The sequence below is a fragment of the Fusarium phalaenopsidis genome (assembly GCF_050370095.1).
Source record: "Fusarium phalaenopsidis strain FUZ10S chromosome Unknown contig_32298, whole genome shotgun sequence".
In the NCBI taxonomy this organism is placed as follows: domain Eukaryota; kingdom Fungi; phylum Ascomycota; class Sordariomycetes; order Hypocreales; family Nectriaceae; genus Fusarium; species Fusarium phalaenopsidis.
The window spans coordinates 2,417,041-2,429,456 of record NW_028145407.1 but is presented as its reverse complement, the minus strand read 5'-3'; the positions used below and the strand labels follow the sequence as shown (position 1 = coordinate 2,429,456).

Sequence of the window (12,416 nt, the reverse complement as noted above, 5' to 3'; positions counted from 1 at the left end):
CGACAAGAGCGAAAAACTACTGCAAGTCTAAATAATGCGCTCACTCATGACGTGTCCTGCTCGTCATCAACCCATTCTCTTTGACACCTCCCGACAGACTGGTCCACTGGATGCATCTGATTCTGTCGGAAAAGGGCTCGACCGTTGTCATGGCTTGTAAGCGATGGGGCTCTTTTCTCGTTTCTTTTTCCAGCAGCCTACTAGCACTAAAAACACCACCAACAAAAAAAAATCTCCAACGCCGCATCGTTAGATGGTGCGATGTGGCTGATCTCCAGCCTGATTCCTCTTCTCGCAAAGACGGCTCAGTTGCCCGAGGCCGCGGCGTCACAAGCTTCGCTTTTAATTAATCCAATCTGAAAGTGCAAGGCCGAGGGATCTCGAGATCGATGTAACTGTGTGGCTTGACGGGGTGCTCCCGGCGTAGTATTCGCTAGCGGCTAGTTTCCGTGTGGGAGCTAGCAAAAGGCGAGATCCAAGCGCAGTTGAGGCACAGAGTCTTTGCTGATCAAGATATTGTTCCGAGTGGGTGGGCAGATCAGGTCTGGTGATCTTGGTGACCACCTTCGAATGGATAGCGGTGGTATAGCACCCAACCGGTACACCCGTCTTCATGCTGTGGTATGGACAGTCGTGTGGGTTGTTCAGCTGCTGGGACATGGTCTGGCGCTCACAGGCTTGGCCGTCACTTGGGGGTGGGTCAGAAACGGGTCATGTTGGGGTTCTTTTTAGCCCGGACGACCGGTATTGTATGAAGAATTGGGTAAATCTATTGCAATGCTGTTGAACAGAATGTGTCAGAGCAATTGTGAAGCAGCACACATTCGAAATGGGGGTTCTGAGTGGAACAGCTATAGATCCTAATATTTGGCTCCCTTGCACCAACCACTGATCCCCGAGTAGCTCAGTTGGAAGAGCGTTCGGCTGTAACTGCCTTACCTCGAAACCGAAAGGTCACCTGTTCGAACCAGGTCTCGGGGACTCAACCTTTGTCTTTGCATCTGCTTCATTTTTTCCTCCTTGACTGGTGTGACCTTTTTCATCACTTACCATCATCACCTTGTTCTTTTTTTTTTTTCTTGTTCTTTTATGCTGGATCGCAGCCTTGATTCTGTCTCATCGAAAACTACTCAGAACTCCCTGCTTGCGGGACAATCCCACTATCTGTCGTGACCCAATTGCTTGCATGATTGTGTCTGCATAAGCGCTGGTTAGAGATGACACAGCTTCTATAAAGAGGCGAAAGGCCAATCTAGTCTCTTTTCGTTAGATCTCGAAAAGTCCTACTGGACCTCATCTCCTGCTCGGTGTCGAGCATGTGATAGTCTCGCCGACATTCCTGTGAACCTGAAGGACAACTGAGAGACACATCCATACTAATCTCCCCAAATATGATATACTTGAGACTCCTGCCGACGGAACCAAAACTCCAACCATCCTTTCATTGGAAAACATTCCCACTGTACTCCTTGAAAGCGATGTGTGTGCTCAGCAGCCTGTGTCACCTGCACCTCGCTCACTTGAAGTCGATAACCTCGCTTTGGAGGGCTATGCTGGAAGTTGGCAATACAAATCCACTTCGGAAGTGTACAAGTTGTTGAATACTCGATTCCAACTCGACATTGCCCAAGTGCTCGTTGGCTCCCATTGGCATATGTCAAAAGAATACCCCGGCAGAACCCCGTGTCTGGATCACGGAAGATCTCGGCTCTGACAACACCCGTGAGAGGTGCCGAGGAGAAAAAGGGTCTTCTAAAGGGTGGTAGGGAAGAAACGGGGAAATTAGGCGTAAGCTCGACTGGATCCTTGCTGTTGGATGTCACGCCCAGAAACGATATTGGGGAAAATTCAGGGACATCGTATACCAAGGCAAGACCATAGGCTGTGGCTCTAGAAAGGACCGTGGTTTCTCCTCTCTGATATGACCCAATAGTAATGTCGCCGGAGAGCGTGGTTCGTATCTGCTTTTGTTAGAAAGCCGACATCAAGACAAATTAAGGAGAGCTGTACCAGATAGCATGCACCCTGACGTGGAGTGCCAGTATTGGACCACTCATTCTGAATCCCAAAGGCCTCAACACGGTCTTTGGAAGGCAAGGGAACATAAACCCAGACAACATTGTGCTGTCTCTCTTGAGAGAGCTTGTGGAAAGTAGCCTCGGCGGTCGGCTCCAAAGACGAATGCGCATGAATCGCCCAGGTTTCAGAGCCGAGGAAGAAGGTGATGCCTGTGCAGTCTCGTGGATCGATGGTCCTCAGTTGACGAAACCATGATTTTTTTGATAATCGGGATGAACTGTAAAGAACACAATCGAGTGGTCTTTGCGGGCATGGCTTATCCCAAATATGAAGTAAATTGACTCCCGGAACGGGAACAAGGCGACAAAGTCCAAACTGGCCATGTTAGAAAAGACAAGAAGCTGAGGGACACATATAAAGTGAGACAAACCATGAAATTAACAGTCGTATTCCTCAGAGAGTACTCGGTCTCGACGATATAGGCAAAGGAATCAGAGCGAGAGTTTGAGGGTGAGGGAGGCTTGGGCAGTCTCTCGATGCTATTGATCCCACACGAATCTATCTTGATACGAATGACTGCATTCGGGTTTGAAGAATGTGAGCCACAAGTAGGTATCGGTGAGAAGCCTTGTTCCCACGTATCGATCTCAGCGATATCATATGAGGCAAGTGCATGCTTCTCCGTATTCCAGGCCGTAGATGCGCGGTCGACGAGTTCCATCACAGAAGCATACCGCCAGAAAACAGCAGATTCCGAAAGACGCTGAATCATTTCTGCAATCTCAAGAGGGAGAGAGCGAAGCCTCTGCAAGCCGCACAGGTCAGCCGCGAGATGCATCGCCTTCTTGATATCCAGACGAGGACGGAGTCCCAGAGATGGACCGGCATGCCAGGGCTCTCTCCACGTAGCGAAACAGGCCAGCCTCTCTAGCTTGTCTGCGGCCGTACACTTTTGCATAAAGACGTTGAAGCACTCGGTGTGGAGTGTCGCCACGTCGGGGGCTTCATTGCAGGCATCGCAGAAGGGTTGACGGCACAGCCGCAGACTATGAAAAGTCTGGCCAAGGGGGCAATGCAGTGGGAGCCTGAAGAGGCCATAGACCTTGGGCTGACCTGTAGCAGAACATTCAACTATTTAGCGGTGAGTAAAATTCCTAGAGGGGATCATCCCGGCAGTGGTGAGATGCACGTACGGCAGAGAAACGGCTCCCCGACTAAGAGGTAGAAACCACACGCATCGCAGTGCGTGCGGACAGACAAATGGACTTCGTCCCGCTGGCCCTTGCGAGAGGAAGGGCTTATCACCAACGCCATGGGAGCAACATTCGATCATTGTATTTCGGGGTAGATGAAAGGTGAGTGAGTCGGTCTGCCGAGGACGAGGGTACGAATATGTAACGTGAGGCCGAGAGTCGCGTGATGGTCAGGATTGGTTACATAACCCGGGGCTTGGCTATCAGCACGGAGGAAACCCGAACATACAAGAACTTGATATTTCTTGTTTATAATATGAAATTTGAATTCTTGTTGCTTGCTTTCCACAACATCTAGCCCTTGAGGAGGGTGCTGGCCTTGATGTGGATGGTGGCCTGACCAAGACGAAGTTGTCGGCCCTGGAGGAACGGAGGTTGGGCAGACACTCGTCAGGGCCTCGTCATCAATATGAATACGGACTTATGAAAAGCTTAGGACACTGAAGGATGAACGAAAATTGGTATTTGGCTGTTCTGGGTTGTTTGACTGATACGCTGAAGTGGGAGACGGCCCGCAAGATCCGAGGGTCTTGTAACTCCTGCTCCTGAGTTAGAACCTCAAAAATATGTTTAAAAGACATTGAACATACTTCCAAGGCCCATCTTATTCACCTCCTCCTCCGCCGCCGCCTCCACCCCCATCACCACCTCCTCCATCTCCGCAACCGCTGTCTCCTCCATACCATCCTCCTCCCCCTCCCCCACCGCCGCCTCCTCCTCCTCCATCTCCATATCTCGATTTTCTCCGGTTCCTCTTGTTGCTCCCACTGCCAAACCACACAGCATCATACCACCAACTCCATCCATCACGCTTAGTCCGTCGAGTTTTGTGGAGCCTATGCCGCTTGAAGCTCGAAGCGTCGTCAAAGGCAGGCCGAGAGTTGATGTCGTAGATGTTAAACTCTGGCTGTTGTGGCTTTTTGCTCCGCCGTGGGAAACACATGATTGCGTAATTGAATCAAAGATTCTATGAGTAAAAGATGAAGGTTTGTTTGAGGTTGAAAGATGAGGAATGCGCATGCGTCTTTATCTTGGTCCGCCAAGACCCGTGACCCCTGCAAGGTTGACCAGCTGAGCGCGATGAGGCAGATTAGCACGCTCACGGGGCGAGAGTGCGGAAGGAATGCGGAATTACCTCGAGTGGAGTGTTTTGGATTGATTGAATCTGGGCATTGTCGATCCCACGAGGCCAAGACTGGGGACACTGCCAAGATGTTAAGTTTGAAGCACAGATAGCCTTGGTCCAAAGTCAGACTCTTGGCGAAACTGTCGCATGTCTAGCCTGCGAGGTAAACCCCGAGATGTTGATGCAAAGCCAACAGTTGAACAAGATGAGGTCTGCAAGTGTTCCATCCCAGATAGCACCATACTCATCATCGCGACTTCAGGGTCATTCCTCCTCCAGAACCAACTTCCTCAGCCCATCCATCAGTCCCTAGCTCGTAGTAACCTTGATGTCACACATCCAAGACCCTCGAATCGACTGCACTCGACACTCCGCATACACAGCTAGACCAGGCACCTTCAGATTCGCCTGATTCTCCATTGGTTTGTTGCTCAGCATCTTGAACACATGATCCGCCTGATCTGCTTCCTTCGAGACTGGTATCAGGCCGACCTTGCCTGTTCTTTCCCTTGGCCTGACAGTGAGTGCCAGAGAGAAACATACCCCCGAGGCAACCACCTGAAATACGATGCTTGCCTTGACCTCTTCCGTATCACTCTTGGGCAGCCTCATCGTCATGTTTTCAGTGTATGGGTCGTGTTGCCACGAGCCAGTTGGGTAAGACCGGAAAGGCTGGATCTTGGGCCAATAATGGAGCCAGCACTTGCTGATCATCCCCTCTCTGTGCGAATACCCATTCCTCTTTGTCAAGAACACAGTCGTCGGCGGAAAGTTGAACGCGCGCATAGATAGCTCGACTGGGGGAGCGCGAGAACGACTGTACTCCTGGAGGTCGTGGGACTTGCGCAAGAGAGCGATGCCTACAGCTGAGCCAGCGCCACCGTCTGAGAAGCAAGAGAGGAGACCAAGCTTCTGCCCAGGATTCTTGCTCTCCTCTATGATGGGTAGTCCAAGTCGGATGCCTCGGTTGGTAATGGTTACTGGGTCACCAGAACTCGGATGAGGTTGAAAGTGTGAGCTCTTGCTGAAGTAGGACGGATGAGGTGCCAGGGTGCCAATCGTGGAAGCAGATTCTGGAACTGAGGATGAGTCCCATGCAAATATTGTATGGTCGTCATATTCCTTGAGAATCTCTTCTTGGAGTCGAATGAAGGCCTTTTCTCCTTCGCCGTAAAGCATGGTCATGCTGATGTCGAAGATGCCGAGCAAGCAGTATGCAATGTCTTCAGGTCTCGTTGTCTGTCTTCTGGAAGCCCAAGACATCTTTTGAGAAACACTGGCCTCTGACATATCCCCAGTCCTGAGTGTCTCGATGTCAATGTTGGTCCTCCGCGAGATTCTTTCTCCCAGGTCAACCTTGTTGCCGATAAAGTCCCAATCTCGATCGAAAAAGTCGACTGTCACTGGTGCAAGCAGCTCCTGAAGTGTCCAACCTCTTGTGAACCAACGAGACTGTTCCAGCCGCCCAAGATTTTCGGATGTCACGTCCTGGAGATATGCAAAGCAGCACTGAGACTCCTTATACCAGCGAAACATGGCATTGATGGACTCCGACAGCTCAGCGCTGCTAGTCTTGTCGATGCAACACGTGTCGACCCAAGCATATCGCGGCGGATCAGAAAGGTGCTCCATGACGGTTTGGCAGAATCCCACAATCTTGCCCCATCCAGGTTTCTCCTCAAGATCATCGCTATCGAGGTCCTGAAGCGTGACTTCCCCCTCACCCCAGGTATGAGACAAGATGGCGTAAGGAGGAACTTCGCCCAAAAAAGTTTCGAGTTTTAACGTCTCGATGTTAATGAGGCGCATGGTGGGTTACTCTGGCGGTTGCTGATATTTGTTGGTTGCAGGAGCAAAACCGCTTCAGCCTGAGACGAGCTGTGTGACGGATGGACTTGGTCACGTGAAGCTATTGGCCGCCAAAGGCGCCCATGTCAGGAAAGGACTTGGCAGAGGCACTGTTACAGTACCTATACTGTGTCAAGTAATATCTCAATGAGAATGGCTTATTTGAATTCATGTCACGGTTTCGGAGACGTGATAAGGTTGATAGGTTCCGAAGATGCTTTCATGAGGGGCCACACGTCTAGGTACCTGCCCTACCTGGGTACTTGATAATCCACTATGCAAAAGTCAATGCAGCCAAGGGCAGTTGTATGAAGGGTGAGGACCAGCTTTCACAGTAAAGCGGCTGAAATCAAATGACATATCTCTCCATGTTGAACCTGATTTGGAGTCTGGCTTGGTAGTTGCTCGGTCTGCCGTACCCAAGGTTGCCGTTGCTGAAGCCAATCGGGACTTGAAGCTTTCTAATGAAGTGAATAAGATAGCATTAACCTTTTACACGTTTGATGCGTCTTACCGTATTCCCGAAGCCATCTCTGTGGTTCTGTGTGAGGGTGACCCAAAGCGAGGGACGCGATTGTCACCCGGCCAGGGGAGCACAAGCGCCTCTACGACACGTCAATTAGCACGCATCTTTGATGCAGGAGGTTTGAGGGGATCAGCACCTTATTCAAGATGATCTGTAATTATACGAGGTACGAAGATGTGGCCATGAAGAGGGGTGGGTGCACTACGGATCAAGCTAGAGTCTTGAGTCAGGCCTCCTAGAACGCCAAGATCACGGCGACTTGTGAGGGGACAGCATGACAAGTGGAATTATAGGGGATAGGATGTAGCTATGAACGTAGTGCTACCAATGCTATCTCGACTAGCGCGAACCCGAGCAGCTTCAAGCGACACAACTTACGGGAGTCTCGGACTGAGCGCCACAGCCGGGTTGACTAACATGCAGATTCAACAATCGGTATTTTGATAGACCGAGGTTAGGTCAACCGTGTATTGATAGTTAAGCATCCTCATATATAGGGCTGAGACACACGTTTCTCTTGGCGCCTTATCCCACTCAAGCTTTCCGACCTCCGATCTGTTGAGGGAGGACAAGGACGGGTTCTCGGATGCAAGCTTTTTATGCCGTGTGACCCTGCGAGAACATGCTTGAGTGCGTGAGTCCCGCTTGCATATCTACTGTCCCGATGAGAGAAAGATAGGTGGTCAAGTGATCAAGGGCAGATAGATGTGCCGCTGCATCGGAATTATCTGGCATTCGCCGAATCTACTTGCGCTGAATTAAGAGACAAGGGGACAAACACGAGAACGGGACAAATGTTAGATACAAACCTAGATCTATCAATAGAAGTAGTCAATACAGTCACAGGGGCTTATCCCGGTTGCCATGTTGTTTCAAAGTCTTATCATTGGCCTCAAGTGCCTTGGCATTGCAGCTCACTACCCTGGTTGCCGCTGCTTATGCAGCTCAGGTCCGGGCCATTTCCCTTCCGGTACGGACATTATGCTTGTTACTTTTTCAGATACTTGGCCAGCGAACCCTTCAGAACTTGCTGCCCAGCCTCATACAGCTGCGTTCGCTGATGTTCCCATCCGCCCTCCTTGAGAAGGTTCTCACCCGGCCCAATGGCAAACTGATCATCGCCCTTGACCAGTCCGTCATACATCTTGTCAGTATACTCTCCTAGCGGCATGCCGATCTCCCCGCCATTGACGAGATCCGGCTGGTGGTGCTCATCATGCAACTCGGTCTGCACGGCAGGCGGGAACACCTCTACCATGCGCACGTTGGAACACCCTCCCTCGCGGAGCTGCTGCCGCACATTGAGGATAAATGTGTGAAGTGCAGACTTGGAGGCATTGTAGTTCGGGGTCCGGATCATGGATGGGATTAACCCGAGGGTGGCGCTGACATATACGAGGTGTCCCTGCGTCTGCTTCTTGAGATGAGGAATAAAGGCAGCCGTCAGGTAAACAGCAGAAGTGTAGTTTGTCGTGATCTCGTCTCCAAGGACATCCAGATCCACCGTCTCGGGCCTCGAAAAGTCAAAGCCCCGCTGAATGCCAGAGTTGACAACGACACAGTCGAGGTCGGGGTTGGAGCGGATGACCTCGTCAGCAAAGGCCCTTATGCCGGTGAGATTTGTCACGTCGAAAGCCACGGCGCTCGCATTATCCGAGCCGTGCGCCTCCACAAAAGCGTCGAGTCGGTCTTTGCGGCGGCCGACGACAATGACCTTTGTGCCGGTCTCGATGAGTTTCGCTGCGAGGGCGGCTCCGATGCCCGACGATGCGCCCAGGACAAGGGCCTTTTTGTACAGGGGGGCCATTTTCCGGGGGAGAAGCTGACGACGACCGACAGTGGAGGCTGTGATACCTGGGTCTCGTGGAGAGGATGCAAACGTGTGGAATCAATCACCGCACTGCGGGCAGTGTGTGGTTGCTGTGCTGTGCTGTGCTGAGGGGTAACCTAACCTGCAGTCCCCGAGAAGCCGAATGAGTGGCTGATGATGTCAGCCTTTGGTGGTGAAGAGAGAAAATGATGGATAAAATATTGACAACAGCAAGAATTATGTCAATTATTAAATAGTTATTTTAAATTTATCCATCGTCATAGTATTCGGATTTAATCAATTATATCTCCTGCTTAACAATGAAGCCGGATTTACGTCGTCTCGCGACATCGGATTTAATAAACCACCAAAAGAGCGAGGTCAAAGCCACAGCGTCTGCCACATTGCGCAGCACACTAACTGTGGCACAGCAAAGACAGGCCTGACCAGCTGGACAGACAGGCCAAAACACTAAACTAGAACAAAATAGAGTAGCCCGTGATAACTTAAGCTTACTATAAAGGTTACCATTTAAGAAATTTGACCCGAGTCACACGGTTGTATCAGGTCGCCAAGAAGGGGTTGGACAAATGATTCAGCCCTGTCTGGACCTCGTCTGAACCCTTACCCAAACGAGGACAGGGGGGTCTTGGCAAACACCTCCAGGCGCCGAGACTCAACAAGAGTGTTTGGCTGCTCGCGATTACCGAGAGAGAAGGTAGCATTTTAACATTCGTAAGCTAGTGAACATCACACAAGCCGAGTCGCCAGTCTGTTTCCGCGTCTCGTCGTGCGCCCGCAGCCGGACCGGAAGTGCGTCAATAATGCGATGCCTTAGCTTGCAGCGGCAGAATGCAAATGAATGGGATAGCTATGCAGTCGTTGCGGCACCTCGGAAGAAGGGATCTATACTGAGGGAATTGCCCAGAATACGCTCAGTCGTGGTTGATCTATCTCACACTTTGGTTCCTCTGCCCAGACTCTTGGTTCTTGAAATGACCTGCACTCGACCTGCAGGTGCATGGCCGTTTGACTTGGCAGAGACGCTACAACCAAACTCTCTTTGTCTTGGCAAATAACACGAGCAGATATACGAGTTATCGGGATATCTGAGTTATTGGTGGGAATTAGAAATGAAAAAAAAAAGTCAATTCTAGACTTTCGGATCTCTGCGGCCCGGTCTTGCAGCTGTGGGCATCTACGACATCAACGCCTCCATTTTTAGATGCATCTTGTCTGAGATTCTGTGTCCCAGACGCCCACTAAAACCCCAGGACCCTTTTTTTCCCTTCTCTCAACAGCGTCAAACCCGTCAGAGGAGGCGTCCCCCAGCGCGGGCCCCAGGGGTCTCGCTCGCAGGCGCTCTAGACCCTGCGCTGGCGCCTGTGGCGTGACATTCGCTGACAGGCCCTTGGGGTCCGATTGGGGGCAGGGGGTGGGATATCCGGTGAGCCCTTTTACAATGAATGCGTTGCAATGCCCATGTAAGCCCCGGCCCCCTTCACACAGCCCCTGGGGGGTGAGGCCTTGTCATGGTAGTACCCAGATGCGATGTGATCTTTTTAAGGTAGGTGGCCATGACTCGAAATACTTAAAGATGCAAGGCCATCCTCTCGATATTGTTTCTTCTCATTGTGTTTGAATCAGTTTCTCAGTTTCCCTTCAGTACTGCATATACTATTGTTTCTTCTTTTTCATTGTTTGGAATAGCTGGCATCTATACCTTCATTTGAAACTCGCCAGCTTTTGGTTACTTTTCACCATGCCTGCTTGGTCATCCCTCTTTACTCTCCTGGCCGCTTCGGCTCCCCAGGTCCTGGCTTCTTGCGCCTATGGAACTCACCTGCATCCTCGAGCTGAGGCTGGGGCCTTTGAAGAGCCCAAGTTTGGATACAACGGTATCAAAGTAAGTTTTTCGATCCGATCACGATTTCATTTTAAGCATCATCCTACAATGAAACCTCATAACATGCACAAAACCCTGAAAACACTATATTCCAGTTGTATTTTTCAAGGGTCAACATTTTTTAACTCTTGTTAGGGCCCGGTCAACTGGTACTCTCTCGACCCAGCTGCCAACGCCATGTGCGCCACGGGCAAGAACCAGTCGCCAATCAACATGGCCAAGGGCTCGTTCAACCTCATCCCTGCATCCGAGATGACCCTCGAAATCCCCGACTTTGCCGAGGGCGCCGAATTTGAGAATCTCGGCACCACCGTCGAGGTGCTCGCCGAGGAGGCCGGCGGTGGCAGCCTCGAGATCGCCGAAAAGTCCTACGAGCTCAAGCAGTTCCATTTCCACCTCCCCAGCGAGCATCTTGACAACGGCACGAGCATGGCCATGGAGATGCACATGGTGTGGCAGACTGCGGAGCAGGAGATTGCTGTCATTGGTGTTTACATTGACCTGGACGACGGTGCTGCGTCTTCTGCCAAGAGCCACTACGGCCGAGGCGGCAGAGGAAAGGCAGGAAAGAGGTCTGCGCTGGAGCCTCGGCAGAGTGCAGCCACACCATCCACTCTGCTTGAAACAGTTCTGGGGTCTGTCGATAAGATTGCGACCCTTGGCGCAACCACTCACACGGAGCCGCTGGCCATGTCTGAGCTTGTCAAGCTCCTGACCTCTGGGTCGTTTCAATCGTGAGTTGTGACAAACGACAACTAATAATGAGTGGCTTGCTGACAGTCTTTTCTAGATACGCTGGCTCGCTTACAACGCCTCCTTGCAGCGAAGGCGTCCGGTGGCTCGTCTCCAACAAAAAGCTTTCGATCAAGACCAGCACGTACCTCAAGGCCCGATCCGTCATTGGCTTCAATGCGCGATATCCCCAGAACGCCCCCGGAGAGGAGAACCTGTTGCAGCTGGCCGCAGACGCCGAGGATGAGCACGACGACTGATTTGTGTCAGTGGTGGAGTAATTTGTTTTTTTACGAGGGATTTTTCTGTCGGAAATTGTGTCCTTATGCCTGCCACCGTTTAAATGCCTACTGTACCCAGCACAATCTGGCAACATAGACTTTGTTGATCTTGTCCTTGAACTTTAAAGACCCTTGTTCCTTATCCCAACTGTGCACTTCGCCCCGTTGGACCCTTGAAATGTCACGAGAGGATGACGAACGCATAAGCGCCTGTTGGCCAAAGAACTCAAGTCCCCTGTACACAGACAGTAAAACACGCGAGATTACGAGTCTTTGCAGCTGCCATATCTTAACCTGCCCCTCCGACCCCATCCCAACGGCTCAACCGTCGTCCGTCCCCCCCATATCTTGGCATTCTCGCACGGGGAGCCGCATCCCCGTCATCCCCATTCAGGCAGGTTGAGAGGCCGATCAATGCGTGAGATCCGACACGCGTCCCTCTCCACACGAAAGCACTGCCTGCGGGATTAGTTATGGATCGTGGAGAATTTTAGCTGTCAAGGCTTAGAGTTTACATATCGTTCGATATCCTCTTGGCATCCGTGTCTTGGCAGACGCCGGTGCCTCTTTTTATCGTGTCGATGGATACGCAATTGAGGCTTTTTTTCATGGCACGGACGGTCCTTGTTTAATTATACAAAAATTTCAGACCGCTGAACTGTAATTTTTTATGCCACTACAACTGGCATTACGCCCTCCCATTGATAAGCATAAGCAAGGTTGCATTGTCTACTCATTTTGGCATCTAGCTCGCCAAACATGGATTAATGCTGTATCCTCGGTTGACTGAACAGTGATAGCTCGATGGTCTAGACTCTGGTGGTAATTAAAATGTGCAGGTTGAAGGCTTGAAAATACAAATCACATGCCCTTATATAGTCGCGCCTTAAGAGATTAGAGTTGGCTCTGTGACAT

General features: G+C 51.0%; 3 protein-coding genes and 1 non-coding gene across 4 annotated transcripts; 2 read left to right on the top strand and 2 right to left on the bottom strand.

The window, feature by feature from the left end:
• The first annotated feature begins 893 nt into the window (after positions 1 to 893).
• On the top strand, positions 894 to 981 carry LRP88_07310. Its single transcript has one exon. It is a non-coding gene; the product is annotated as a tRNA-Tyr (tRNA).
• Positions 982 to 4,707: 3,726 nt separating this feature from the next.
• LRP88_07309 (uncharacterized protein) lies at positions 4,708 to 6,207 on the bottom strand (the record flags this gene model as incomplete). The annotated part of the gene is made up of 1 exon (XM_083243840.1): positions 4,708 to 6,207. One exon carries the CDS (start codon positions 6,205 to 6,207, stop codon positions 4,708 to 4,710), a length of 1,500 nt encoding a protein of 499 aa, XP_083101064.1.
• A 1,553-nt stretch (positions 6,208 to 7,760) lies between these two features.
• On the bottom strand, positions 7,761 to 8,579 carry LRP88_07308 (uncharacterized protein; the record flags this gene model as incomplete). The annotated part of the gene is made up of 1 exon (XM_083243839.1): positions 7,761 to 8,579. The coding sequence occupies one exon, from the start codon at positions 8,577 to 8,579 to the stop codon at positions 7,761 to 7,763; it is 819 nt and encodes a 272-aa protein (XP_083101063.1).
• Positions 8,580 to 10,344: 1,765 nt separating this feature from the next.
• Positions 10,345 to 11,480, top strand: LRP88_07307 (alpha carbonic anhydrase; the record flags this gene model as incomplete). Its single annotated transcript, XM_083243838.1, has 3 exons — positions 10,345 to 10,488; positions 10,624 to 11,222; positions 11,279 to 11,480. The coding sequence occupies 3 exons, from the start codon at positions 10,345 to 10,347 to the stop codon at positions 11,478 to 11,480; spliced, it is 945 nt and encodes a 314-aa protein (XP_083101062.1).
• Between the last annotated feature and the right edge of the window lie 936 nt (positions 11,481 to 12,416).